The sequence below is a fragment of the Triturus cristatus genome, chromosome 3_2 (genome assembly GCF_964204655.1).
Source record: "Triturus cristatus chromosome 3_2, aTriCri1.1, whole genome shotgun sequence".
Lineage (NCBI taxonomy): Eukaryota > Metazoa > Chordata > Amphibia > Caudata > Salamandridae > Triturus > Triturus cristatus.
This window is the reverse complement of record NC_140584.1, coordinates 628,825,461-628,851,775: the sequence shown is the minus strand read 5'-3', so window position 1 is coordinate 628,851,775 and position 26,315 is coordinate 628,825,461. Positions and strand designations below refer to the sequence as shown.

General features: G+C 48.1%; 1 protein-coding gene across 2 annotated transcripts in view; it reads left to right on the top strand.

Moving 5' to 3' along the window:
* Nucleotides 1-26,315, top strand: part of VWC2L (von Willebrand factor C domain containing 2 like) — a 641,767-nt gene that overhangs the window by 603,506 nt on the left and 11,946 nt on the right. The window contains exon 4 of one of the 2 annotated variants that reach the window (XM_085648557.1): nucleotides 18,770-18,881. The exons of the other annotated variant lie outside the window; for it this stretch is intronic. Within the exon in view, the coding sequence (XP_085504683.1) occupies nucleotides 18,770-18,798 (29 nt within the window). The 3' untranslated portion in view covers nucleotides 18,799-18,881. Of the gene's footprint in view, nucleotides 1-18,769; nucleotides 18,882-26,315 lie in introns of those variants that run through there. 2 annotated transcript variants of the gene reach the window in all.

The window sequence follows — 26,315 nt, the reverse complement described above, 5'->3', positions numbered from 1 at the left end:
CCATCAAATCATTCATTCATTTCAGTGACATGAATATGAAGAGTACTAATGTACAGTTTAAAATAATTTCTAGAATTAATCGTAGACTAATAGATTTGATCAACCTAGTTATAAACTTCCCAAAAGAAACCAAGATAACAGGAATGAAATAATATCTTTATTTTAGCTGGGATATAACAAAATAGGAACATCAAATGTAAGGTTGGCTTCTACCATTATTTCTTTACAATCTAAAAATAACATACAGATGGCAGGTACAATTTGGACAGAGTCTACTCCATAGAGGGGCTGGTTGCCGGTACACCAACTAAACTAATGGAACAGAAATCTAGTCACTAGTACATCAACCATCAATACAGACAGTTAATGTGTTATTTCCAAGATGTATATCAATCTATTAATCTCATCCAGTCCTCCTTGGTATTCAGACCCATTTTAATAGTATCTAGAATAGAGATATACCATTGCTCACGTTTTTTGCGTTTTAGGGTTAAGTCACCTAATCTTTTATTGCCTTCTATCTTCTCTATAATGAACCACCTAAAATCCGTTAAGGTATGTCCTTCTTTTAAGAAGTGATTGACCAGCGGAGCATTTTCCTTTTTGTTTTTTATTGCAGACTTATGTTCTCCTAACCTGATTCGCAATTCCCGTGAAGTCTCACCAACATATCCCAAATTGCAGGGAGATAGAAGTAGGTACACTAGATTATTACTTCTACAATTATTCAGGGTTTTGGAAACCAGAGTGAATTTATTGTAAATCACCTCTTTGCCCTGTATACATTGTCCGCACATATTGCAACTATTACATTTGTAGTTGCCAATAGCTTGAGTACCCATCAAAGTACGTTGATGTATAGAGGAAACTTCTCTGTAGGTGTGAACTAATTCTCTTCTCAGGTTATTATTTCGTCTGAAAGCGAACAGTGGTCTATCTAGTTTAGTCGATGCTAAGTCATTAAGAATATTCCAGTTTGAGTTAATAATGTTTTTTACTTTATTGCTCAAACAAGAATATTGACTTACAAAAACTAATTTTTTGGCGTCATTAATCAATTTTTTTTCTTTCCTTTCTCCCAACATACTATCACGGTTATAAAATCGTGCTCGTTTGAAGGAATGTGAAATCAGTTTTTTGGGGTAACCCCTATCCTTAAATTTGTTCGTTAGAACCTCAGAGTGTTTATAGAAGTCATCAATAGACGAACAGTTCCTCCGCAACCGGAGGAACTGTCCAAAAGGAATGTTATCCTTTTGTGCCTTGGGATGGAAACTCGAGTAATGTAATAATGTATTTTTATCTGTAGGTTTGGTAAATAATTCGACCTCTAATGTGCCTCCAATCTCTTTGATCCTCAGATCCAAAAAGTTAACACTTTAGTTACTGTATTCCGACGTAAATCTGAGGTTAACATCCCCCAAGTTTAACCAAGCCAAAAATTGTTCCAACATATCAGTTGTGCCCTCCCAAATAAAGAGGATATCATCTATGAATCTGCTCCATTTGACAACATTCTCAAAAAATGGAGCAGATTCATTAAATATGTGGGTATTTTCGAATTGACCCACATATAGGCAGGCCAAACTTGGGGCACAGGTGGCCCCCATGCTGGTGCCCTTGGTTTGGAGATAGAGGTCATCCTTGAATAGAATCAAATTATGTTTAAGTACCAATTCTGTACAGGCCAGAATAAAATCAGCCTGGGCCCCTCTACACTCACCCGGACCCAGGATGTCGCTGACAACCCTAAGGGTGCCATCCTGGGGTATGTTCGTGTAGAGGGCCTCAATGTCTAAAGTAACCAAAAGCTGAGTTTGATTATTAAATTCACAACCTTCAATTGTTTGATGAATATATTGATTTCACATCACATTCTTGCTCTCTAATTTTTTAATGTATGTTTATATGTTTTTGGTGTCTTTTATTTTATGAGGTCTATATGAATTTGTCAACTATTATTGATGTAGATATGTGATTATATAATTGTTAGTAAATTGTGATAATAATTTTTAACTGATTCAGTTTCTTTATCATTTAGTCAAACGCGGTTGTTATTTGGTGATCCACATTTTAGCTTGATGCTGGTTTAACACCAGGATGTGTATAATCCCAATTGGATATAAGAGTGATTGATATATGCATTATTTGATATTATATATTTGAGGACAAAGTAGCTAACTATACCCAAGAGAATTATTTTTCTCACATATGGATAAAAATTGCCAGGAGGGCAAATGGCATGCCTATACAAAGGAGGACATGCCACAATTTATTTCGAGGGACCAGGTCAAAGACCGATTTAATATCAAAGAAGGCAACATACAAGCTGCCTCCGTTGTTCACGTTTGTCTTCCAGTATAGAAGGGGGGAGTGGAGGACCTGATACATGTTGCTTACCCTCCTACAGAATCCAGCTTGAAAAGGGGTCAGAATACTATTGTCATCAATCCAGCCCTGTATTCTACCCAGTAGAAGGTGTACAACGATTTTCTGAGCATAATCAATTAAACTAATTGGTCTGGAGTTTCATAAGATGGCTTTATCGCCATTCTTGTGTATTGAGATGACTTCAGCTCACTTCGAGGATTCCGGAATGTGAGCTCCTCCAGCGATGGCATTAGCCAGAAATAAACAATAGATAGACCAGTTCTCCATGTCTTGTAAAAATAGATCGTCAGGAATACCATCCAGGCCAGGGGCCCTGCCTCTGGTTACAGCATCCAAGGCAAGATTAACTTCTGACAATTCAAAAGTAAGCTCCCGCAGTGCAGTGGAATCATCTAGTGGCAGGACAATCGATTGATCATCTATTGAAGGAGTGGGCTAGAATGGTGAATGCAAGGCTGAGAAATATTCCACCCATACAGAAGGAGCTACAAAGTTGTAGGTGGATGGCGGATGGCCCTCTCTGCCCCATTGATTAAGGCCCAGATTGTGGTCAAGTCCTTGGCAAAGCAGGCCTCTTTCAGATCCTGCCATCTCCTGTCATCCCATTCCCTCTTGATACGGACCTGGGCCAATTTGTAGGCCTTCCTGGCTGCTTGGATATGGGAGATGTCCATAGATCTCAGTGCCTTGTTTAACTGGGGATGGTTGTGCTGGCACTTGCTGTTATACCACGTTTTGATTTTGATTCGACATTTCCAGAATTTACTGACCTGAATGGTAGAATATGTTAAAATATATTTAAAAATTGGTTGTGAATATCAGCTATGGCGGCTGTCCCTTTATGATTTATTGTGCTTTCGTTCATCTCGGCTAAGACTAGCTGCAGATCAATGCCTAATCACGTCACTAAGGCATGGACATAGATGTAAGTCAATTAAAATATAGTCAATGTGGCTTGAATAAGGTGGATTGTAAAAAGTACTGGTCCCCTTCGTGTGAGATTCAGTTCTTCCATTCACAGATCTAAGCCTGTATTCCAATGTAAGTAACTTTAACTGTAGGGCTGTCTACGTCCATTTATGAATTGGGGGGCAATTCAAGCTGCGGTACTCCCCAAGTCGCGTCCTCCTCCACTCCCACATGAATGTCATCTGTATCTAAGGGTTCAAAGGTGGAGTTGAAATCGCCTGCTACAATTAAGTACGCTTCCCCTCGAGGCTGCTACAATTAAGTACGCTTCCCCTCGATGCTCATCAAAAATGTCATCTAAGATAGAAATAGTTGCTGACCTTAGCCCCTCCTTAACCTCTCTGATATACACTTTGTATATATCAATAAGGTTGGAATTGCCTAGTCTAATATAAACTAAAGATATCAGCGCAATCTGTTTACAGTTGTTTAACAGTAAAATCCAGATTTAATATAATCCATGTCATTAAACCACCCACTAGTTGTCCTACAGATCCACGTGTGGCTAGAATTGTCAGAAGTTAAGATAACCTAACTTAAAGACTAGTTCTAGGGCCCAGGTTTCTTGTAATAGGCAGATGTCTTTAAAATCTATATATGCGTTCCAATCTGGGGAAGCTGCTTTCACATTTATACCAGCTTGTTTGCACTATATAATGGAGCCAGCTTCCACGGACTGAGGAGCAGTAAAAATGGAATGAGAGTTTGCGAATTGTGTGGCCTTGCGGTTGGGGGGTGATTGGAAAAGCAATGATTTGGAATGACCAGTAGAGATAGCGAAGAGGAAAACATTATGTGTGGGTACCGAGGTGTTTGATGGTGAGTTAATCACACACTGATAGTTATTGTTGAGTGGACAGGGTTCGACTGTCAAATGAAGGCCTGTAGGGAAATTTAGCAGTCAATCTACTCCCCGCAAGGGAGATTCTCTTGAGTAGAGAGTGGAGGGGGTATGCCCATTTATGGTTTGACTCTGGTCCTGGCATCTACACTTGAAGCAAATATTTGAGTCACTAAGGGTAGAGTCCATATATCTAATGCCACTCAGGAGGATGTGGACTTACGGCTACAGCGGTCGACCTCGACTCTGTGGAACCGGGTTTGAGTCTCGGCTAACCCCGGGTGGGTATCTCTGCTACACCAGCGGAGTTTCTGGAGTTTTGCCTTCTTCACATTCCATTGCGAACGCGGATTATAGGCAAAACTCCAACTCTGTGGCGGGGCGGAGTTAGCCGGCTACTTCCCCTTCCCGAAGTAATTATAATGTAAAATAAAAGCAATTACCTATTGTGGCTGTCTCCTCCTCGCCATGGCCACTCTCCATCCTCGTCCTCGCCATCCTTCTTCTTTGATAACCCCTAGGTTGTATGTCATGCGAGCATGACGTACAACGTAGGAGTTATCAAAGAAGAAGGGCGGAGAAGACGAGGAAGGAGAGCAGCCATTGCGAGGAGGAGGCAGCCACGGCAGGTAAGTGCTTTTATTTAACATTATAATTACTTTGGGAGAGGGGAGGGAGTGGAGCGGAGTTCCACTGAGTTTTTTTCCAACTCCGTGGAATTCCGTGTAGAGGCACTATGCCTGCTCCACCCATCGCTAGTCTTGGCAAGGACGCTAGTATATATTTTTGCTTTCTGTCCTTCAATTGCTTTATATTTAATACATGTATTGCATCTCCACTGGGTTAATGTCACCACAGGAAATACTGTGGTTTTGTGTACCATTGTTCCTATACCCTTCCTGGAGGGACCAATGTTCCTTATAACGCTATGCACACCCTAGGTTTCTTCTGACTTACAGGGTTCCCTTGTCTCTTTACAAATAGTGGTGGTATTTTTGGCAACAATTAGTTCGTTTAGGAGGGTGGATAAATGAAGGATCATTGTTTTAAGTTCCTCTACCACATTTCTAAGTTCAGAAATTGTATGTGTTAAGGTAGCCAATTGGCGTTCAGGAGATAAGGTATTGGATTGTGCGAGGATGGGATTGTCGAGTGATCAGTGTGGTGAAACAGTCTGGGTCTGCACTTCAAGGGAGAGGCATCTATTACTGCACAGAATCAAAATTGCCTGTGTGTGTGTGTGGTCGTATTGCTAAATCTGTGTCAGCTGTATCAGGAACTGCAATTGGTTCTTTTTGTTGTGTTCCCTTGGGATGGCCTTTAAAGAAGTTAGCTATGTTTGAGGTGCCCCACTTGCCCTTCGTGCCTGACCGAACGTCTGATTTAAGATCAAGTAGGTGGTTTGCTTAGGGATGGAGCCAAGATTAGTGTGGGGGACTACAACATTATTGTTGCTCGAGTCAGGTCTATCTTTCCCTGGGGGTAGTGTATATGAGCAAATAAGTGACTCCACTTCCTCAATCAGAAAACTGATCCCTCTAAACATACAATTGTCTGGTTTGCTGGTGCTTTTAGGATGTTTGACAATGCCCTGTGGAAGGTCTGAGGCCTTCCGTTTACCCATTTTACCAGCACCTAATAACTGGTTAGAAGTTGCAGAGAAAATGCACGATATTATTAAAATCTACGATAATCAACACAGAAAAAAAGCATTAACTGCAAAGAGAAAACACACAAAAAATGCACAAGACTTTAAACTCTGGTGAGGAATAAAACAAATGCTAAATAACATTAAAATCAGAAATGCGGAGGTTGTGTCAGTAAGGATGCAACAAGGGCTAAACAAGAGAAAGCAGCCTTCGTTCAAAACCTGCGGACCATGTAATATGGAAAGTTCCATTTGGAATTGTGCTGTTATGTTAACACTCAGAAAGGACCTCGACACGCTAAGTCCGGGGAGTTCATCCAGGAGAGGTGGCCCAGCCTCCTCCAGTCTCTGAGGGGCGTGGATGGGCCCGCCCTTGCGCCGGGCTTTGCCCGTGTGCGTCCCACAATACAGTGTGAAGCGCTCTCAAGAAGCACTCATCCGGCACAGGTGGAGCTGCAGGAGGGGCTTCTGGGACATGTACTACCCTGAGGCCGTAGCACAACGGCTCACTCCCAATGATAGTGCCCCCATCGTTGGCAGTCAACAGGAGCAGGTACAAGAGCATCCCAGGAGCAAGTTGTGGCCAACAGTGGCCCAAGCAAAGATCCGGTAAAGCCTCCCAAATGTATAAAGCCTTCCATATGTTATATTCATACATTGTATCGTTACCATTTCAAAACTTTCCTGATTTGAAAATATGAGCCACTTTGATTTAGCTATCTTGTTTGCTAATGGGGGCAATTTTAATTTGGTGCCCTGGCCTATTTTTTTGTCCCAGTCTGAGCCTGCAAGGTTGACAAAATATCTGCTCCCTCGTTGATGTTAAACAGAGAAATCCTGCCAGTTCACCAGCAACACTGCTTGCCTCTGGCCCCACATCTCATACAGCATCAATTCTGCTAAGGTAGTTCACTGAAAAACATTTGAGTCTCTAGGAATCTGGAACCTCCTAAACATACCCAAAGGCTCCTATCAGGTTTACCAGTTTAATACTGAAGCTCCATCCTTTCTACAGCCAATCTGTGACTCCCTTCTCTTCAGCCTCTCATTCCCAAACCCGTCTCCATGCCTCAGTTCCAGCTTCAACATTCCAATGTTGACATCACAAGTGTTTCAGTCCTGGTAATAGAACATACTGCAGAACAGTTATAATTTCCTGGTTGAATTTTATAAAAGGGATATGGTGCACAATAGACCAGTGTGGTATTATTTGAGTTCTCTAAAGTGTGCTGCAGTGCTTAGAGGTTCGGAGATCACCCTTCTCCCTAATAGGTGACATAAGTCAACAATTGAACGATTTCTGCCCTCCAGCACACGCGGCATCCACATATAATTGTTTAACAGTAATGTCACAAGATTGCCCAAATTATTTTGTTCATCTGTTCTTTATATTCTTGTTATGTTCTTAGCCTTGGCCAACACGTGTTTTGTCGCTTTGAGGAATCAATCCCGTGACTTCATCAGGGCTGTAGAGGTATATTTTGCTAATCCTTATCTTCACATCAGTTGTAATCCCGTCCACAACGGAGCGTACACGCAAGGCAGGAGGATAACATTGGCACATACTACGGAAACGCAGGGAACACGAGTAAAAGTACTTGATACAGTTCGGAATTCCTACTACGGAGCACAAGATTTTTGTTTCGTAAGGAAATACATCAATAAATAGAGGCCAGTATGAAATTACAACTGGCGAGAAGATAAGGATTACCAAGATACGCCTCTACAGCCCTGATGAAGTTGTGGGATTGATTGCCCAAAGCAAGTAAACCCCGGGGCTATTTTTAATTATAATGTGTGGGGGAGCACCAGCCCCCGCCACGCAAACCCAGGGACCGGCTCCTCCCCAGGGCTACTATACTTTAACATTGGGGGTGCACGCGCCCCCCCCCCCCGCTGCCCCAGGGACCACCACCTCCCAGTGGCTACTTTCAAAATGGGAGAGGGGCCGCGTGTCATTTGAGATGTCATCAGTGAGGTCACTGACCATGTCATGAGTGATGTAATATGTGAGGTCATAAGCAAAGCATTGCAGGGGCGCGAGTTATAGTTAACTTGGGTAACTCTAAGGGCTGAATTTCTCTGGTTTTGTATGAGAAAAATCTGACCCCCAACTATAACGTCCCTGTATCCTTTGGGGTTTTTTTTGTGTGAATTTCTAAGTTTTTAAAATTCCTATTGGCTAACTATAACGTTCTTGTAACGTTTGTTTTTTCATTGAATATATATATATATATATATGTAGGTGTGGGTGTGTATGCGTGCATGCGCATGTGTGTGCCAGCGTGCATGCGTGTATGTTTGTTGATATTGATGCAATCTTGAATTAGCAGAAAATAGGCAATAAAATTCGTACAGGGGCCCTAACATCTCTCTAGCTGGGCCCAAAAAATTCTGAAGATGATACTGCGTGCTGTTTTTCTTCTATGAGGGAGGAAAGCTTCGAGGGGCGAAAGCTTCAGTGTCCGCTTCCTCTCATGCACCTCTTCTACACAGAAAGGAATCTTCTATGCAGAAAGGAAGTTTGCAGGCTGTTTTCTCCTGGTCCCTGTGCTATGATTTTTTGAGCCTTGAACTGCTGCTGCTGGTGTTGTACCTGCTCCACTGGGTAAGGGATGCCTGTACTCCTGCTCGTACACTCGGTTGTGTGTGTGAAGGAAGCATGTGCTGCTGCCTGCGCTGTACCTCAGTGCTGTAAAGCATCCTTGCACAGCCTGTGCAGTGCCTTCGGTTCCCTTTGCTGATGCTGTGGCGATGCTGAAGTATAAATGCAGATCAGCCGGCTCACTGCTCGGAAGACTGCTTCCGCGTCCGACAGATAAGGATTGCAGAAATATAATGTACTCTCTGTGAAGTGACTTCAAGTGATGAGATTTCGCAGGCAGGGCTACAGAGTGAAGCTTTGCATTATTTATCAGCAGGGAAGCTTTGTGTTTTTCAGGAACACGAGCTCTTGACATGAAGCCCCTGACACTTGAGGGGAACAAGGTACAGATTGAGCGGCAGACTCTGTTAGCTGCTCTTAGTTGCAGAGTTATGAGCATCATGTTCTAGAATGTGGGGAAGAAAGGAAGCTGGGAAGGAGAGGGGGGCGGGGCGACCTGTTCTAAGCAAGCCCTGGCACAGTCAACTTGATAAGGCTGAGGTATTGACTTTTTCAAGGCTTTGTGCTGTTCGCATAAAAACGCATGCAGCAAGACACATGCATGCATGGCAGACAACATTGCACATGGTCAGTGACTGGCTACCGCCCCCCCCCTTATGACCTCACCACACCCAGAGACAGGAACATAAGCATGGTATCTTTGGAAGGCGGGTGGTCGCAAGACCCCCCGGCCGTATTTATTAAGTTATAAAACAATAAAAATTTTATAATTGCATGATAAACCGTTATACAAAAATCAGCAGGACATTAGATACATTATTGTCAACAAGTGTGAATGACTAGCCTTAACAAAGACTCTAATACAGATTGTTTCCTAACCGAGTCTAACATCCTCATCTGCATTTTTGTATACTAACATTTCTGGGCCAAATGGCAAGGTCGCTAACCGGTGTCAGGTCCTACTAGCTGCGCCTCAGATGTGCGCATGCGCAGCCGGGCCCGCTAAATACCCGGTCCACGGCGTGAACTTCATTTACCCACTAAAGGAGGGCCCTTACTCTGCGCCATCCGGTGACGTCATGAGTATGCGCGCGCGGGGTGGCTACCAGCCTAAGGAAAGCGTGACTCCCCAACCCGCGCCCCTTTGAAGCACCAGTTACCTTGCCCCTGAAGTTCTAGGAGGGGCCAATGGCCCCTCCCCCTGGGCGGGAACCTCCATAGGATGATGCCCGCCCCCTCAGACCTTAAAATAGTTGCTCACCGGTCATGACCTTACCGCATGCCCCATTCCTAATAAATACGACGACCTATGGGAAAAAATTCTCAAGTACAACTACACTGACTAAAAACAAAAACATACATCATGTATAACACCGTAGAGCTACAAGGGAAAAAAGGGCCTATACACAATTGTACCAGTGACACTTAATACAGTACCATTCACTACATTGGGAGAAAAAAGGCCTACGAGAAAGCATAATCAGCAACATATCTTCGCAATACAATATCGATCACTACAATGGGAGAGAAAGTCCTAAAAGAAAACCTCATCAGAAAAACCAACATTTCAGACCCAGTTTACCGTGTTTACCGTGCCTGAGAAAGTAAGTTAACCACAACCTAGCAATTTACACCCTAAATCGGACTAGTAACGCATCAACCGCGTCCTACAGGGATGGTGGGTGGGAAAAAACACGAGGCCCCGAGCGCGGGGCACGTCCGGTGTGGGGGAGCGTCCAGGCAACAAGGGGGTCACCTGGGCGCTCCCCGCCTCTTTATTTCCTAGCGGCCCACCCCCCCCCCCCTTCCCCCCGACCCGGATGTCGATTAACGCCATCCGGGTCACGGGTGGAGTGGCAACCAATCGGTGACAGGGCGCGCCCCAGTGGACACGCCCCACCACCGAGAGGTCCGGAGGACAAGGGGAGGGGTCGCCGCACCGCCATGCGGGCGGGGGGGCCAAGATCCCCCCCTTTTCACATGGTCAGTGACTGGCTACCGCCCCCCCCCCCTTATGACCTCACCACACCCAGAGACAGGAACATAAGCATGGTATCTTTGGAAGGCGGGAGGTCGCAATACCCCCCGGCCGTATTTATTAAGTTATAAAACAATAAAAATGTTATAATTGCATGATAAACCGTTATACAAAAATCAGCAGGACATTAGATACATTATTGTCAACAAGTGTGAATGACTATCCTTAACAAAGACTCTAATACAGATTGTTTCCTAACCGAGTCTAACATCCTCATCTGCATTTTTGTATACTAACATTTCTGGGCCAAATGGCAAGGTCGCTAACCGGTGTCAGGTCCTACTAGCTGCGCCTCAGATGTGCGCATGCGCAGCCGGGCCCGGTAATTACCTGGTCCACGCCGTGAACTTCATTTACCCACTAAAGGAGGGCCCTTACTCTGCGCCATCCGGTGACGTCATGAGTATGCGCGCGAGGGGTGGCTACCAGCCTAAGGAAAGCGTGACTCCCCAACCCGCGCCCCTTTGAAGCACCAGTTACCTTGCCCCTGAAGTTCTAGGAGGGGCCAATGGCCCCTCCCCCTGGGCGGGAACCTCCATAGGATGATGCCCGCCCCTTCAGACCTTAAAATAGTTGCTCACCGGTCATGACCTTACCGCCACAGGCCAGCATTGTTGACCGACGATCTGGCCTCCCCCTTCCCTAGACCTAAGCCAGGAGCGCGCTTACCTTGCAAATCCCTCCAACCAGGCCCAGACATTATTAGACCACAAGACGTTCGCTGCCTCAGTCAAGTGCACCCCGTCCCTCAGGTAGAACTGCTCACCCCAGATACACCCATGTGGAATCGTCTGCAACCGGGGGGCTCGAAATAATTTGTCCAACTGTGTGTTGATCCTCCGTACCGAGTGATTCAACGCCCTAACCGAGTCCCCCCCTCGCCACTGCCACCGAGGGATAAGTTGCGACCAGACTACTGTGGAACCCGGACAAGTCCTGGCCACCCACCCCGCAGTGGAAATGATCTCCTCAATAAGCAAGCGCCTCCCCAATTTGGCCAAATCATTCTCCCCCAGGTGAAGTATCTGTTCCGAAACTGGTTAAGGCATAAACCCCCTCTCCCGAAGAATGAGATATCAAACCCCTTTTGCGCCACCTTCTTCCTACGGTCTCCTGAAAGAAAAACATGTTCCGCACGCCTAACATAAGAGTGGCCCACAATCCAAGTCACCAATTTCTTGTGTCCTCCGTGCTGTGCCGATGTCGGTAGTTGACGCCCGGTGGCGAGTTCCTCCCCTGCGTGACAGGTTTGAGAAACTGCAAAAAACCAGAAACATACCAGGCGTGAGCACCATCCTGTCACAACATGTCAATTCGTACATAACTCTTGTAACGTTCGGACGACCATCTCCCCAGTCTCTTCACATTCTCAACTGAGAGACCCCTCGCCACTGCCTCAGTTGCTGCCCCAATCCTAAATGAGTGGGTGCCGAATTCCTTTGGATCAAAACCTGCCCGTCTGACCGTTAACTCCAAGACTCGTCTAAACTGGTACCTGGTCAATGGTGTACCATCGGCATGACACAACAGTGCGCCCCCCACCGTGCCCTCACGCTGCCTGCAGAAAGCCTCCACGTGAGAAACCGGGCAGCAAGGGTTAGCCCGAGCCCGGCGGAGCACTATAGTGTGACCCCGAGAATCCTGATCAGTTTTTGATCTCTGAATTGTTATCCACAGAACGTCCTCCCTGATCTTCACACCGGCCCACTGTAGTCCGCCCACCCTATCAGCCTTTGACCCAGCCACTAACTCCCCAACCCTCAAAGCCCCATAGAAGGCCATGGAAAATGCAGCCTTGAACAAAAGTACTTCCCACTGTGAGCTACATACACTGTGCAGCGCCCCCAGTAATGCTGTCAGCCGTGCCAGTCCAATGGGCCTCCTCTTATCACCCCGGCAACCCTGTAAACGGCGCCAACCCCTCAAGGCCTTGCGTACCAGAAAGGTGTTAGTGGGATCCCGCATACCCTTACCCTGTGCGAAGAAGGAGACCGCCGCCCTATGTCTGCTCGCAGCCGCCACTGAGCGCCCTTCCCTGTGCATCGATTCTAGGTAAGCTGCAAAACTGTCCTCCTGCGCCCACCTAACCTCCCATTCCTGCCCCAAAAAGGCCCGGTAAGACAAAAACGCCCCTTCTTAAGCTGTCCTGGTCCTGGGGGCTAAGCTAGCAACCACGAGGTCTTGTAATCTGGAGCACCAATCTGCCAAAGTACTGCCGGGAATTGCGCTGGCTGGGGGTCTGCCGCAGGAAGATGTTCCCTGAAAACCTGCTTTTAAGGCGAGAAAGGGAGTCAGCTGCATTGTTGAGGATGCCAGGGACATGCTTGGCTCTGAACACCACATTCCATTTTAAGCATTGCAACACAATCTCCTTTATTAAGCGCAGTATGAATGGACAGCGTGCCCCCTGCTGATTTATGCATTCCACAACTGTCATGTTATCTGACCAGAACACCACGGATTGATTGCATAAGTGTTCCGGCCAGACCATCAATGCTACCCATATCGGGAAGAGTTCCAGAAAGCCAATATTGGCGGTCAGACCCCGTGTTCTCCATTCCGCTGGCCACCGCTGGGCGACCCACTTAGTCCCCAGGATGGCACCAAAGCCCGCACTTCCCGCAGCGTCTGTCCATAAGCCCAATTCTGCTGATGTGGCGGGAGGACCTGACCACACTACTCTGCCATTGAAATCCTCCAGGAATGCCATCCAAATAAGCATATCCTGGCGAACCTCAGATGACAACCTCGTGCGATGATGTTTCTCCCGTAACCCTTTCATGGCTTGAGCAATGGAGCGTGAAAAGGGGCGTGCCATTGGGATGACCCGAAGCGCAAAATTCAATTGCCCCACCACTTCCTGTAGCTGTTGCAATGTAACCTTGTCTTTGCGTAGGCATTGACGTAGGGCTGCTCTAAACCTAGACACTTTGTCCACGGGCAACCTGAAGCATCCTTCCACTGAGTCAATTTCGATACCAAGGAATTCTAAACAGGTGGACGGTCCGACCGTCTTCCCCGGCGCTAGCGGGACCCCAAAAGCCCGCATGAGCACACAAAATTCCTGCAACGCCCACGCACACTCCTGAGATCCCGCCGCACCCAAGAAAAGGAAATCGTCCAGATAATGCATAACCTGCCGGTGGCCCGTCGCCTCTCTCATGACCCATTCCAAAAATTAGCTGAACGTCTCGAAATAGGCGCATGAGATGGAACAGCCCATGGGCATGCATTTATCCATATAGAACTTGCCATCAAAAGTGAAACCTAATAAATTGTGGTCCAGAGGATGGACTGGGAGGAGACGGAAAGCAGATTCTATGTCTGATTTTGCCATCATCGACCCTGGCCCCAGCGCCCGCAATAAGTCAACTGCCTGGTCAAATGAGGCGTACTTTACACTACAAATCCCCTCATCAATCGCATCATTCAATGACGCTCCTCTAGGTGCCGACAGGTTGTGGATCAGTCTGAACTCCCCCCTCTCTTTCTTAGGTACTACCCCTAGTGGAGAACACACAAAATTGGGAACAGGCACCGTCTGGAAAGGGCCAGCTATCCTACCCAAAGAGAGTTCCTTGCTAATCTTAGCAGCCACCACTGTGGGGTTATGTTGTACTGACAGTTGGTTCCTGCAATGTGCACTCCCTGTGTACCCCCCTGCCGGGATCCTAAAACCTTGGGAAAAACCTTCCTGAAGTAGAGTGGCCGCTGTGTGATTCGGGTACCTATTCAACCAAGGAATCATTGCCAAAACATCTATAGGGGTGGGGATAACCAAATTATCTGCACTACTCCGGCTTCCCCCTACCCTTCTGACTGTGGTTGCCCTGCTTAGACCTGCAAGATGACTCGGGGTGGGAGGGGTGACCGCAGACTGCACATGCATGTCTAAATCTACAGGTGCCAGGAGCCCTCGTGCAGGTGCGCTTATTAAAATCCCAGCACACCCCTTTCCTCTCAAACCCCCCCCCTACTCCTACCCGGGACCTCGCTCCCCTGGGCCGCCCGAAAGGGGTGATGAGGTCTGGTGGGGTACCCCCTGCCCGCACTGGTGGACTGGAGTGGGGCCGAGCTCCCTGAGAACTGCCTATGCCACGACACAGAGTCAACCCTATCCCATGTCAGTGATGAGTCAAATTCTCTAGCTTTCCTGAAATTGACATCATACTCCTTCCAGGCATCCCCCGGGTACTGCTCGCTCCACCCCACAATCCTACTCTGGTAGCAAGCCAATGGCGCCTGCACATTAGGCGGCCGTTCGGACATGATGGTCGTGAATACGGCGAAAGCCCTGACCCAGTTGAGCAAAGTTTCCTCCACCCTAAATCTAGAACACTGTGCCCTCCATTCACTAGGAAGCATCCATTCCTTAAGTGTCTTCGCATGTTCCATTTCCCTGCTATCAAGTAGCAATGAAAAGATGTAAATATATTTTCCCGCCCAGATAATTTCTTTCGTTGCCTGGGACACATGTTGTGCCAAATTCTCACTCCTGGAAGGTATTGACCCATCCCCTAAGAGAGGCAGCGCCACCTCCTTACCATTTCCTTGTACCCGGGCTGGTTGACCACCATCTGCGTTCCGTTGAGCGGGGCTGGAACCTGAAAGTGAAGCAGATGAGGGTACCGCAGCTCTGTCGGCTGCCGCTGCCGCTTTAATCTTTTCTACCAACTGCGCTGCTTCCGCAGTGTGATCTGATGAAGCCGGTAACACGCCCCCCTTTTGTAACCAAGGCAATAAGGCCGCTATTTGAGAAGCCAATTCAGCAGGGACCGAGTCCGAGTTATCAACTGGGACTACGGGCGCCCCAGGGGGCGTGGCCGGTGGCACTGGTATGGCAGGCAACGGAGTAACCGGTGGCGGCAAGCCCGGCACTGGCATCGGGTGCCACGGGCGGGGAAACAGGGCCCACAGGAGGTAACGCCGGCGGCATGGCAGGAGCCGGTGCAGCGGGCTCCGGAACTACCGGTACAGGTATCAAAGGTACTGGACTCGCGGGTGCGGGAGGAATCGAGACCGGAACTGCTGGGGCTGGGGCACTGCACCTGGGCTTCTTGGCCTTAGACTTCTTTGGCGGGCTAGCAAAATCGCCCCTTGGCAAGGGCGCCTTTCGCCGCCGCGCGGGCCTGCTTGAAGGGCCTGGGGAATCAGCAAACCTTTCATTCATGAGGGCCTCCAATTCATCCACCTTCCCCAACCGCCTATTAATGCTGTTCATCTCATGCATCATGGCCTGCATCATAACCTCCATCCTGGACCCTCCTTTCTCACCCATCGACCTCGGCATGACTGAGGTGCACCGCCCTACACTCCTAGTATTCCAACACAGGTGTGAGTGTGCTTAATACCTTTACCAGAAGGAGGATGTACAGGGGGCTGTAAGCACCATGCAACCGTAGCCGCAACGCCCCGGCTTATCCGGTTTGTCAGGGGTGAGTAAACTCTAACGTAGACCCACCCGGCGGCTACCAGAAGCGATGTAATGCGAGCCCCCCGCTCTCCTCTTACCGTCCCAATCCTGCGTACTCCCAGCCGGAATTGACCTGTGACCACCACCGCTGTCCACCACTCAGAGCGTACCACGTGACGTTGGATGAATGCAGTAACAATACACCTGAAACAGAAAATGCATTAATTCCTGGGAATATTAAGGCCCACAGTTATGCAAAGCAGACTGTATAAAGTTAAACCCCCATGTACTTGCTCGAACTCTTTTACTGCCCAGCCCACTGCACCTGGTAACAGAGAAGCCACATCCCAATTGGGCACAATCAACAAAGGTAAAAGTCCCAAACCCCCTATTTACCGCCTACTGTCCCCCATTCAGGGTCTTAACAGTAAAATTGCCCGATAAAACAACCTATTCACCCCCTTATTCGCTCCACAAAAAAGGCTGCCCACGTGTGCAGGCCGTTCCGCTATGTAACCCCCACCCTACCGACCTGGGCGGTATAAGGCGCGCTCGTGTTTCAGCTATGCTCACCCCTCACCTGCACCGGAGACAATGAGAGCAGCGCCGCGCAGCCTCCGGGAGCCGAGAATGTTATCGTGCTGTGCACGCGCCGACTCCGGAAGCCACACGCAACACCGCCCCCACTCCAACTACCGTACCTCAACAAAACCGGACAAGGCAACGGTACTTATCGCCCACCGCGTGTCTGGCCAGCGTCCCCTTGTTCACCAGGTAGCAGCGCGTCCGTCGGGGGTCTCTCGAGCCGGCAATCACAGCTGATCTGGCGAAGCCGGGAGCCGCGCGAATCCAACCTGGAGCAAACAGAAAAAATAAAACAATTAAAAAACACGAGGCCCCGAGCGCGGGGCACGTCCGGTGTGGGGGAGCGTCCAGGCAACAAGGGGGTCACCTGGGCGCTCCCCGCCTCTTTATTTCCTAGCGCCCCACCCCCCCCTTCCCCCCGACCCGGATGTCGATTAACGCCATCCGGGTCACGGGTGGAGTGGCAACCAATCGGTGACAGGGCGCGCCCCAGTGGACACGCCCCACCACCGAGATGTCCGGAGGACAAGGGGAGGGGTCGCCGCACCGCCATGCGGGTGGGGGGGCCAACAGCCCCCCCTTTTCAATTGATTTTCATTATTAAAAATACATTGCAAAATGGCCACCCGAGGTGAACGTGTTCATAGTGATGCATGCGCACATGTGCATGGTAACACAAGACGGGCATTCCAATATACCATTCTAACATGGGCGACTGCCAGGTTAGAATGATAAATTAATAAAAGTAAAATAAAAAGTAAGGAAAGGGGGCAAGCAGCTCTGTAACATTTTACAGCTGTCCGCCCCTCGCAAAAGTAAATAAATAAAGTAAATAACAGAGCGGGAACATGGTGAGAAACATCAGGGAGAGGAGGTGGAAGTGAAAATAAAGGCACTCACGACGGTGAAAGTAAACAAGCATTTGCAATGCAATAGGTCTCGAATTTGCGAGACTTAACACTATTGGCGTTGTAAATGTAATTTTGTTTAGTTATGTGTTTTGGATTGGAGTGGATGTATGTGGTGTGTAATAGAATTATGTGGTATAGTGGAATTATGTGGATAGTACTTATGTGGTATTTAGTGTATAGGAGTTTTGTGTAGTGGGATTGTGTGTTATGGAGAGTAATTATGTGGTATGGTATTTTGTGTTGTGGAATGTTATGTAGTGGAGTTTAATTATGTGCTGTGGTGTTGAATTTTGTGGTGTGATGTGGAATTAGGTGGTGTTGATTGTATCTATGAGGTGTGTTATTTAATTGTGTTGTTGATTTGTATTATGTGCTTAGTTGTTGAATTATGTGGTGTGTAATGGAAATGTGTTGAGTTGATTTGTGTGGCGTGGAACTGTGTTGATTGTATTTATATGGAATTTTGTGGAGTATATTTATGTGGATTGTTGCTATGGGGTATAGATTGGTTTTATGTGTGGGATCTTTATGTGGCAGTGAGTAGAGTGTTTTTATGTGGAGTTGAATGAAGTTGTGCTGAGTGGTATTATGTGTAGTGTAATTATGCTGGGAAGTTTTGAATTGTGTTGTGTGGAATTGTGTCTTCAGCATGGAAGCTGGAGCCTTAAATATATACGCACACATTAATGCAAGCACAAAGTAAGAGATTAAATAGGCGTAGGGAAATGAAGTGTCTATCTCACACTCACAAGCAAAAACAACAGTTGATGAACAGAATGCAGAACAATGGTATACATTCACCCCAGTACAGAAATCTGGGCCTAATTTTTTGCTCACCATGCCCTTCCAGTTTGAACCCAGCCATATGCAAATCAGTCTTGACTCTGTGCCTCATGGGCAAAGTCCAGCCCAAACTGCCAAGCCAGGTCCTCCCTGGACTGGAAACACGCATCCTACGACTGGTTTCGGGGTTTCACCCCTCTTCAGCCAGGATAGCTTGATTCGAGCTGGACTGTTCCCATGAGGCACAGGGTCAAGACTGATTTGCATATGGTCAGCTCTAAACTGGGGTGGCATGGAGAGCAAAAGAATGATGGATTTTACCAAGATCTCTTGACTGGGGGTGAATGTTTTCATTTGTTCTGCATTCCGTCTATTAATTGTGTGTCTCATGCTTTGCTTTGCATCTCACACTCACAGCATGGGTACATTCAACTCATGTTATCCATTTATTTTAAGTTTAAGAACCGAAGTCTGAAAATGTGTCTTATTTCATGGTAACTGATTTCAGCAGTGGCTAAGTGATGTGATCCTTGAAGACGTTGGTGCCATTTAATAAACAAAACTAATTACCACTATTTTTCCTAGGGAATTGGGTGGAGAATGCGTGTTTTTGAAGGAAGCCTCAAGTGACCCAGTATAATACACTGGATAAATCCGAAGATGTTTGTCTGAAACATAAAAACTATGAGATCTGGGAACATTCCATAAACAAGAAAAAATTAAGCATTGCCACAACCCATGGTTTCTGAGTGGTCATAGAGAAGAACACGTTACCACAACCGAGTGTATATGAGGTAGAGGAAGAGAGCAGAGAGGGATGCAGTTTTAAAATCGGAAGAGGTTCCAGAAGAAGGTCTGGAAGAGCGAAGACTGGGCTTGAACAGAGGGAGGAGAAGCAGGTGCGGCCGCAGGGTCCCAAGATGAGAGAGGTAAAAAAACTGTGAAGGGCACCAGGCTTGGAATACGTAAAGCTGATAAAAACTGAACTGACAACAGGTTTTATTAATTATGTGTTTGGAAAAGCACTGGCAATAATCTTACGGTGCCTTTTGACTGCAAAGACAAAAACAGTAACAAACCTGACCATAAACTAACTAATGGATGTATGACGTTACAACGCACACTTTTACAACGCATGCACTTACAACGCATTTTTTACAACGCATAATCCATTACAACGCATGACATTACAACGCATGACACTACAACGCATTTTTAAAAAATACCTTTACAACGCATTGCCATTACAACGCATACTACCTTTACAACGCATACCATTACAACGCATTATATTAAATTACATTTAAGGTAAGTATTAGATAGTATAGGGGTAAAAATTACTATTCTAACTCCAGGGGGTGCAACAGTAGGGTAAGTGTTGGATAGTATAGGGGTAAAAATTACTATTCTAACTCCAGGGGGTGCATCAGTAGGGTAAGTGTTGGATAGTATAGGGGTAAAAATTACTATTCTAACTCCAGGGGGTGCAACAGTAGGGTAAGTGTTGGATAGTGTAGGGGTAAAAATTACTATTCTAACTCCAGGGGGTGCAACAGTAGGGTAAGTGTTGGATAGTATAGGGGTAAAAATTACTATTCTAACTCCAGGGGGTGCATCAGTAGGGTAAGTGTTGGATAGTATAGGGGTAAAAATTACTATTCTAACTCCAGGGGGTGCATCAGTAGGGTAAGTGTTGGATAGTATAGGGGTAAAAATTACTATTCTAACTCCAGGGGGTGCATCAGTAGGGTAAGTGTTGGATAGTATAGGGGTAAAAATTACTATTCTAACTCCAGGGGGTGCATCAGTAGGGTAAGTGTTGGATAGTATAGGGGTAAAAATTACTATTCTAACTCCAGGGGGTGCATCAGTAGGGTAAGTGTTGGATAGTATAGGGGTAAAAATTACTATTCTAACTCCAGGGGGTGCATCAGTAGGGTAAGTGTTGGATAGTATAGGGGTAAAAATTACTATTCTAACTCCAGGGGGTGCATCAGTAGGGTAAGTGTTGGATAGTATAGGGGTAAAAATTACTATTCTAACTCCAGGGGGTGCAACAGTAGGGTAAGTGTTGGATAGTGTAGTGTAATATTATGCGTTGTAATGGTATGCGTTGTAATGGTAGTATGCGTTGTAATGGAATGCGTTGTAAAGGTAGTTTTTAAAAATGCGTTGTAATGGTATGCGTTGTAATGTCATGCGTTGTAATGGATTATGCGTTGTAAAAAATGCGTTGTAAAGGTAGTGCGTTGTAAAAGTTGCGTTGTAAAGGTTGTTCCCCCTAACTAATACGTTCAGCAAGACGGGGTTAACACCCTCACCCTGCATGTCCCATAAGATAACATTGAGTCAACTTATTATATTTCACAAACGTCATTATATCAAGGTTGGATGGATGAAAGCGAGATAGGTAGATTTCCAGGCAAGGGGATTTCTCTGGAATTGACGTGGAGCTGGGACAGAGTCAGTCGCACTTGCAGCTGTCTCCAAAGACGTCATTTGCAGGATCCCATATGATAGATGGGCCTTAGAATTGAACCTTCATCTCTATGTTATGGATCAAAGCTTTTTTTGGGTTCTGGCGGCAGAGTTTTCAAATGCAGATTACCATGGTGGAACGCGGCACGGCTATTCAAAATGCTGCATCTTGAAGCTTCACTACAGTGTTCATTAAATCCATCATGCAGCAAATGAAGCCCTGTTTTAATTTGGAAGAAGCAAATATATATATTTAGAAAACTATTCCCCAGGGTCCAATTTGCAAAAGGTTCCATGATCTAACCGGTGTTTTGTCTCCTTCAGTGACTGGAGTGTGCCTGAGATGGCAATCACTAGAGCAAAGGATCTGTAGTAAGTAACTAGGAAACCAACCTGGGAAATGCAAACTGCTGGTCAGTTGCGGCACCAGGGGATTGCCGCGGGGAGAAGTGCCGGTCTGTCCTCGAGACTATATAAACAGTGCACGCGGATTCTCTCAGAATCAGCATTTTAGGCTCCAAAAAATGCTCATGTACTCCTTTTCGCAAAACAGATGCTCTACTTATTCTAGCAACAGTTTTGGGCATTGCTACGAGGTGGCAGTCGCAGGAACCATACGGCATCAGACCCTGCATCCCTGCGAGGATTACACCAAAAAGTGCAGATCCTACAAATCACAACCAATAGCCATCAGACCCCTACAGCTAAACACGCAGGTGTAGACCTACTCAAAACCAAATATTGTATCCAGAGCCTCTCGAGTAGTTCTATAGCCATGGCCCTCAAATAATAAACTGCAGCAGGCTAGGCTGTTCCCTTTTAACTGTCCTGCTTGTTCTTACTGGGTGGCTGCTGCTCATGTTTGCTGTAATAGGCCACTGCAGGGTGGGGAGCCCCGCATTTGTTGCAAGTGTGTGCAAATTTACACGTTTTGACCCAGGAGCAGGATCCAGCATTGAACAGCCTACAAGTTCCAGAGAACTTGTGCTTGAAACCTCCCCTCCTGCTCGCTCCCCCCGCGCGCCTCGAAAGGGCTGTTTGAAGTTACACCTCCTGGACTGGAAAGAACCCCTTCCTGCTGAGTTCCCACCCTGGTATCTGGTGTGGTATTCCTTGTTCTGCGGAGTGTGTTTACCTATATGTTCCATCCAAAGTTGAACTTCCTTCTAGTCCCAACCCATGTTGGGGCACATGGCCATCTTTTTCCTAAACTCTCGATCATAGTTATACCAACCCATGCCTCCCCACTTGAGGGCCTTGTTGTGAATAGTCCAGAAATATTGGAATAAACATGGGCCCAAGTCTGGGTGTTTTTCCATTAGTACTGCCGACAGTACACAGTATACAGACCATGCATTAGGAGTGTGAAAATATCAATGAAGTCCCCTCGCCAGATCCCCTCCTTGACAGCCAAGGGGACCTGCCACGCTAGAAAGCAACGACCAGACAGCAAGGGAGCAACAGTAATAAGAGGCGGGATGACTGTTGCTGTCAGCGGTACCTTCTGGGTATCCATGCTAGCAGCAGGCAGGGCGGAGTTCTGAGCGAGAGTCACGGGAGGCGCTACAAGGGGAGAGGCTGGCGTACCTACATAAGCCACTGAATGGGCTGGGGGAGGAAGTGGGGTGGGTGTGTTGCTGGGAGCTGGTGCACTTATGCGTGCTGCTGATAAACCAGTTGTCAACTCTGGCTCCATTTGTCTCGCCACCTCCGTGGGAAATGCCAGCATAGCTGCCACAGAGACTGCGCTAGAGGTTTGCACTTTGTTTGAATAAGTTCCCCACACTTTCATAATTGCTTGCACCCCTTCCCTGCTGCTGGCTGGGCTACAGTGAGTTGGCGGGGGGCCCTGTTCACCAAAACTGGATTTAAATTCTGACATGAAACTCATCATAGTGTCCATGAGCTTACCCATCTAGTCCGTAGACTCAGACATCATTGTGGCTGCACTACTGTCTGTCATTGCCACTGACTTAACTTTATTTTCAGGCTCCCTTGAGCCGGCGGAGCCGACGGGCTCATGGTTACGCACCTGCGCACTACGAGAGGTACTTTACCTGATAACGATTTTAGCAGCTTACACAGCAACCCTACACACTTTCCTACTCCCTGCTGACGAGAGGCAACTACCTCGAAACACGTGTCCAGGGATGGCTAACGCTACTCATACTTGCATGCATTACACGGGCATAGGCGTACTCGCCGACGCTGACCTCAGGGACCATTTTTCATTGGGGTAACACGCTTGGTAGGTGGAGCAGTGTGCGACCAATTAGACTTAACTGTCATTGCCACTGTCCCTGGGCCTGGGCATACGGGGGTGCTGTTGCGGGGCGGCATCTCAAGGGGTTGAATGCACTCTACTTCTAGGTGACAGCGGATCAGCAGGGAAGTCTATGTTTGGTCGGCCTGCAAGCCTGTTTCGGCCTTTAATGCTCTGTGTCCGCACTCATCTGCTGCTCAAGGATGGGAGCGTCGATGATGAACCCCAAATTTTCCGCCTCGTGCGAGTTCAAGATTCCCTTCGCCCAACACAAACCCTTGGTCTTGGCCATCTGCATGAAAGCCACCCATTGCACATCCTGCGACGTGCCTGGCAGTGAATCTTCCACGGGGGGCAAATGGTAGACTAGGGAGGGAGAGCCCTGGCTATCCATGCCACGCCTTGAAAAAGGCGGCCACCCAGTGACAAATTTATTTGTGTATCGACCCTGGCGTGACCTGATGCTGTCCTTCGCCCTACTGAAATATCAACGACTACTCCGACTGCGAGGATAAAAAAACAAAATGTTAACAGCTGTCTCCCGCTTAATATTGCAGTCACGCTGAGTTGACCTCTAAGGGTTGCCAACTCCCCGCCACCTCTACCCTGCCGCGCACTCTTGCCCACCCCGCAGGAAGTTCATGGAAATGGGTGCTCCCTCGCAGACTCCCCGGCCTTGCGCACCAAGCGTATCGCATACCTGAGAACGTCCCGGTGATACCTCTCTCCTACAAGTTGGCAGTCTAGTCACGGTTCCCTCCCCTTGCATACGTGTTGATCCTGTAATAGGTTACTTTGTTAATACTTTCACTCAGGTCCCCTCAAATGACCTATGCTGCCCCTTGCTGAGCTGCCACTAGCGCCGTCGGGTATCTGTTCAAATCACCCTGTACCTGCTAAGGACAACCTGGTCCGTTCGTGCACGCTCACACTGTAGCTGTTCACGATAGGCCCGGATCGGTAACAGCTAGCTGGGGACACAAAAGACAATGGTAAATGCTCAACTCCCCCTCCAGCACGCAGGGTGCGCCTGATATCCTACACCTGCATACTGCTACCGAACAGGGAGGGTCTGCGTGCCACCTGCACCCCTCCCCACGCCCAAAAGCTCATAAGAAAGGGTGCCGCGTGCAGTGCGACCCACAATAACCCCCAGGTCAAGGGCGTGGCATCCGCAAAGGAGGGCCCGCGCACCCAGAACACCCTCCCCGCGCCCAGTGGACCACCACCGAGGCCTGTCACCAAGTGCGCACTGTGGCTCTTGCGGCACCCTACCTGTGCCTCAAGCCCACTGCCTGGGGCCCGCAGCATCATGCATCCCCTCCACATCGTTGCCACCCCAGCGTGCTAGTTGCTGGGACTGGGGGGCCTGGTTCCTCCCGTGGTGGGGAGGGCCTACATGCTCCTGTGGCACCCTCTCCACACCACACAACTAGCCCTTGGGCTCATGCATTGCGCACCCCGCCAAGGAAGTAACCTTGGCTCTACCCCCGACTGAGAAATCACAATCATGGATACACCAGGATACACACACCCAACCCTTGAAATGCCCTGCTGGAGGCATTTATGCAGCTGTTCATCCACCCTGCCTAAAGATCGGTCACGCCAGCAAGAGTGCACTGAGCGTATCAGTTCAATCAAAAGCTGTTTCCGCCCAGTCCCGAACCGGGGTCCTTTCGCACCTGAAATACAACAATGCATCCTGTGCTGAACTGTTGCCACCCCCGTGTGGCAGTTACTGGGGGGGAAACAGCCTTTTACCACGAAGGCTTTTCTACGCGTTACGTTTACAATGGTACACTTACCTCGTAAACGTTTTCACAACGCGTATTGCTTCCACGACCGTCTTTACCACGCAAGCAACGTCTTCACGGAACGTCTTCTTCCTCATCTGAAAAAATGCGTCAGTCCTTTTTTAGTGTCGGCGAAGACGTGAGAAAAAGGCAAAAAAAAGAAAAAATGGGGGCTTGGGGGGGTCTCACCCCCCCAAAAAAAAAAGCGTGGTAAAGGAAAAATGGGAGGTAAAGGCTATGCCTAGAAAAATCATTCCGTTGTAACGCATGCGTGGTAAAGGCATGCGTTGCAACGGAATGCGTAGTAACGACATATATTCTTGCTGGGGTGGGGCAGACTTGTTCCTGCAGTGCTGGGAAGGGCCCACATGCACCCATGGCACCCCCTACCCGCATTCCATGACCTTGCTGGACCCATGTCGTAAATTTTGGCATCCCCAGATTAGTCGCCTCCCCAGCTGTTAGTTGCTGGGGTGGGGTGTGGCAGGGCAACTATCGTGTCGAGGAGGGGCCGCGAGCTATCGCAGTGCCCTCCTCGCTCCAGCGATTGCTTTGTGGCAGATGCCTGTCTCCCTACGCGGTGGTTCGGGGGGGCCCTGTCCTACTCGCGTGCGCCACTCCCTGCGCCATGGCGGTTGCTCCCCAAAACTGTTTTTCCATTGTGCTGAACCCACGACCATAGCGCTACCAGCACCCCGCATACAAATGAGCCAACCGGCCCCATCCAACAGTGCCCCCCGCCCTATCGTCCATTCCTGACACATAAAGGAGGGGTGGGAGGAGGCCCGGACGCATCGCCCACGGCCACCTGCCCCCATGTGCATCCCCGACCACAATGCCATCTTCTTTTCCGAGTGAACCTGAATCTGGACCAGGGTTGCTGCATAACCTCCCCCCTCTAGCGGACACCAGCCCAGGCTATGGCTGGGCGGTGCTGAAGAGTTGAGGGTTAGGGGAGGGGGAGATTATGGACTCAGCGCATTAGCAGCTCCAACGAGCAAACGACCAGACGGCATGGAACCTCGGCACGAAAGGATTGCCGGATGGGTGAGGGAGGTAAATATACCTGGCCCTCGCCCACTCTGCACTCTGGAAATGACGACAGGAAGCACCGGACCCCTTAGGTCCCGACACTAGACCCGCTGGGTTTGTGCCCAATGTGGCACCTAGATGGCCGCCCTCCTATGGGGGCCCCTGCGTGGGCTGCGGGCAGACTCAGTGCACGCCGATTCTCTCAGAATCAGTTGCTCTACTTGTTTTAGAAACAGTGTTGGGCATTGCTACGAGGCGATAGTCCCAGGAACCATACTGCATCAGACCCTGCATCCCTGCGAGAATTACACCACAAAGTGCCAATCCTTCAAATCACAACTAATAGCCATCAGACCCCTACAGCTAAACAAGCGGGTGTAGACCTACTAAAAACCAAATATTGTATTCAGAGCCTCTTGAGTAGTTCTGTAGCCATGGCCTCAAATAATAAACTGCAGCAGGCCCCACAGTTCCACTATATCATGTACAAATTAAATACCAGCACGTTATGAAAAATATGTACGGAAACGAACAGCTGGGGGACCGCTCACCTGGCAGGGAAGGG